Source organism: Oncorhynchus clarkii, chromosome 26, assembly GCF_045791955.1.
Source record: "Oncorhynchus clarkii lewisi isolate Uvic-CL-2024 chromosome 26, UVic_Ocla_1.0, whole genome shotgun sequence".
Lineage (NCBI taxonomy): Eukaryota > Metazoa > Chordata > Actinopteri > Salmoniformes > Salmonidae > Oncorhynchus > Oncorhynchus clarkii.
In genome coordinates, this window is record NC_092172.1 from 50,690,742 (window position 1) to 50,693,859 (window position 3,118).

Sequence of the window (3,118 nt, forward strand, 5' to 3'; positions counted from 1 at the left end):
ACCTTTTTATTAGAATACAGTTTAACACAGGCTAGTTACCTGTTTATTAGAATACAGTTTAACACAGGCTAGTTACCTGTTTATTAGAATACAGTTTAACACAGGCTAGTTACCTTTTTATTAGAATACAGTTTAACACAGGCTAGTTACCTGTTTATTAGAATACAGTTTAACACAGGATAGTTACCTGTTTATTAGGAGAATACAGTTTAACACAGGCTAGTTACCTGTTTATTAGAATACAGTTTAACACAGGCTAGTTACCTGTTTATTAGAATACAGTTTAACACAGGCTAGTTACCTGTTTATTAGGAGAATACAGTTTAACACAGGCTAGTTACCTGTTTATTAGGAGAATACAGTTTAACACAGGCTAGTTACCTGTTTATTAGGGGAATACAGTTTAACACAGGCTAGTTACCTGTTTATTAAGGGAATACTATATTTTTTAAACATGAAAAAGCCTGTGGCTAAAGGACATGCCATTGGTCACTTCCTGGTTTGGTAGATGATGATTCGCTCACTGAGTAATGACGTTTATAAATACCACTCAGAATCAGAATGAAAGAAACCACAAACTAAAGACAAACACTTTATTCTCATTTTTTAATACAACAATTTCCCCTTCAATGCAGCCATTGTCCAGTTCCTACAACACTAAAACAAACAATCAAACAAACAAATCAAAAAGAACCAAAAGAGAGAAAATAAATTGAAACGTTTTGAAAAGCAACAAACGTTTAAAGAAATAGTCTCGGAATAAAAAGCTAGCTAGTTCTAAAACGAGTCTTAAAGACGAAACCCTGAAACGATTGAGTTTGAGAGATGAATTATACGGTAAGAAAGATGAAATATACGGTAAGAAAGTGAACTCAATTCAAAGAGGACATTCATGGTTTGAAGCCTATGGAAACACGGCACCATGTCAGATTATTTAACCAGTATGTGTTTTGACCAATCACGGTCTTGGTGCTGACGTTTGCCTTTACAGTGGATGTTTCATTCAATTCCAGAGCAACTCTTGCATCAGTATTTCACAGTGCAACTCAACATGTTAAAACCAAAGCAAGGTGAAGGTATGGTATATCACAGGTCTATGTACAGTCTCAGGGCAGGCCAGGTTTGACAATGAACAGAGCATTCTGATCTAGTCATCTGTAAACACACATCAGACAAATCTCTGTTGAAGGAGATCACCTCACAACCTGTCTATCGGTCATATCTCTGTTGAAGGAGATCGCCTCACGACCTGTCTATCGGTCATATCTCTGTTGAAGGAGATCGCCTCACGACCTGTCTATCGGTCATATCTCTGTTGAAGGAGATCGCCTCACGACCTGTCTATCGGTCATATCTCTGTTGAAGGAGATCGCCTCACGACCTGTCTATCGGTCATATCTCTGTTGAAGGAGATCACCTCACGACCTGTCTATCGGTCATATCTCTGTTGAAGGAGATCACCTCACAACCTCCATAGCTATAATAAGAGTAAAAAGCATGTTCTCTCTCTCATCATCCCCAATGACAACACACACACACACCCCCTCAGAACATATCAAAGATAAGAGAGGACAGCCTCTGTCGACAGGGCCTGGGGTTAAGCCTGTGGTTAGGGGTCAGAGTTCTGGGTTCAGGGTTTGGTCCCGAATGTAAGTGGGGGGGGGGCTTAGGGGATAGTGACCCTGGAAGCGTCTCAAATGGCACTCTATTCCCTATATAGTGCACTACTTTATACCAGAGCCCTATGGCACCCTATTCCCTCTATAGTGCACTACTTTAGACCAGGACCCATGGCGCTCTGGTCAAAATAGTGCACTATATAGAGTAGGATGTAATTTGGGATACATCTCATGTTGTGGGCCTGTTGACCACCCCGCCTGGCCCGGTGGTCTACTGGGCCTGTTGACCACACCGCCTGGCCCGGTGGTCTACTGGACCTGTTGACCACCCCGCCTGGCCCGGTGGTCTACTGGACCTGTTGACCACCCCGCCTGGCCCGGTGGTCTACTGGACCTGTTGACCACACCGCCTGGCCCGGTGGTCTACTGGGCCTGTTGACCACACCGCCTGGCCCGGTGGTTTACTGGACCTGTTGACCACACCGCCTGGCCCGGTGGTCTACTGGGCCTGTTGACCACCCCGCCTGGCCCGGTGGTCTACTGGACCTGTTGACCACCCCGCCTGGCCCGGTGGTCTACTGGGCCTGTTGACCACACCGCCTGGCCCGGTGGTCTACTGGACCTGTTGACCACACCGCCTGGCCCGGTCGTCTACTGGACCTGTTGACCACACCGCCTGGCCCGGTGGTCTACTGGGCCTGTTGACCACCCCGCCTGGCCCGGTGGTCTACTGGGCCTGTTGCCCACCCCGCCTGGCCCGGTGGTCTACTGGGCCTGTTGACCACCACGCCTGGCCCGGTGGTCTACTTAGCCTTGGTTTTCTCCTCGTAGGTTCCGGCGTTCTTGTAGGAGCCGACGTATCCCGTTTCCTCCACCAGCTCCTCCCGCCCGCCCTTACCCCTCCCCTTCCCGCTCTCGTCAAAGCGCTCTTTGTGGGAGCCTGTGTACTTGGTGGTGTCCGTCAGTCTGTCCACTGCGGCTGTCTTCGCTATTTTCTGTGGAGGGGGGGGGACGGGGGGACGGGGACAGTAACAGAAACCATGTTGTCATGTTGGTGAGCTAAACCAATACAGTTCTGTGTTTTAATGATAAACTGCTACTGTAGGTTCTCTTGACAAACTGAGGAAGTTCCCGCTGTCCACCAGCGTTGGGATCGCAACAGTTCTGAAGGTCCCTAGAATCTGAATGTTATACACAGGAGGAAACAGCTGGAGGTAGAACCCTAAAGAAGGTCCCTAGAATCTGATTGTTATACACAGGAGGAAACAGCTGGAGGTAGAACCCTAAAGAAGGTCCCTAGAATCTGATTGTTATACACAGGAGGAAACAGCTGGAGGTGGATAGGTAGAACCCTAAAGAAGGTCCCTAGAATCTGAATGTTATACACAGGAGGAAACAGCTGGAGGTGGATAGGTAGAACCGCTCCCTAAAGAAGGGCCCTAGAATCTGATTGTTATACACAGGAGGAAACAGCTGGAGGTGGATAGGTAGAACCCTAA

General features: G+C 47.4%; 1 protein-coding gene across 3 annotated transcripts in view; it reads right to left on the bottom strand.

Moving 5' to 3' along the window:
• Positions 1 to 581: 581 nt before the first annotated feature.
• Positions 582 to 3,118, bottom strand: part of LOC139384536 (tubulin polymerization-promoting protein family member 3-like) — a 25,077-nt gene continuing 22,540 nt past the window's right edge. For 2 of the 3 annotated variants that reach the window (XM_071129371.1, XM_071129372.1), the window contains one exon: positions 2,346 to 2,614. In XM_071129371.1, the coding sequence (XP_070985472.1) occupies positions 2,423 to 2,614 (192 nt within the window). In that variant the 3' untranslated portion in view covers positions 2,346 to 2,422. Of the gene's footprint in view, positions 1,666 to 2,345; positions 2,615 to 3,118 lie in introns of those variants that run through there. The other variant, XM_071129373.1, reaches the window with a different exon arrangement.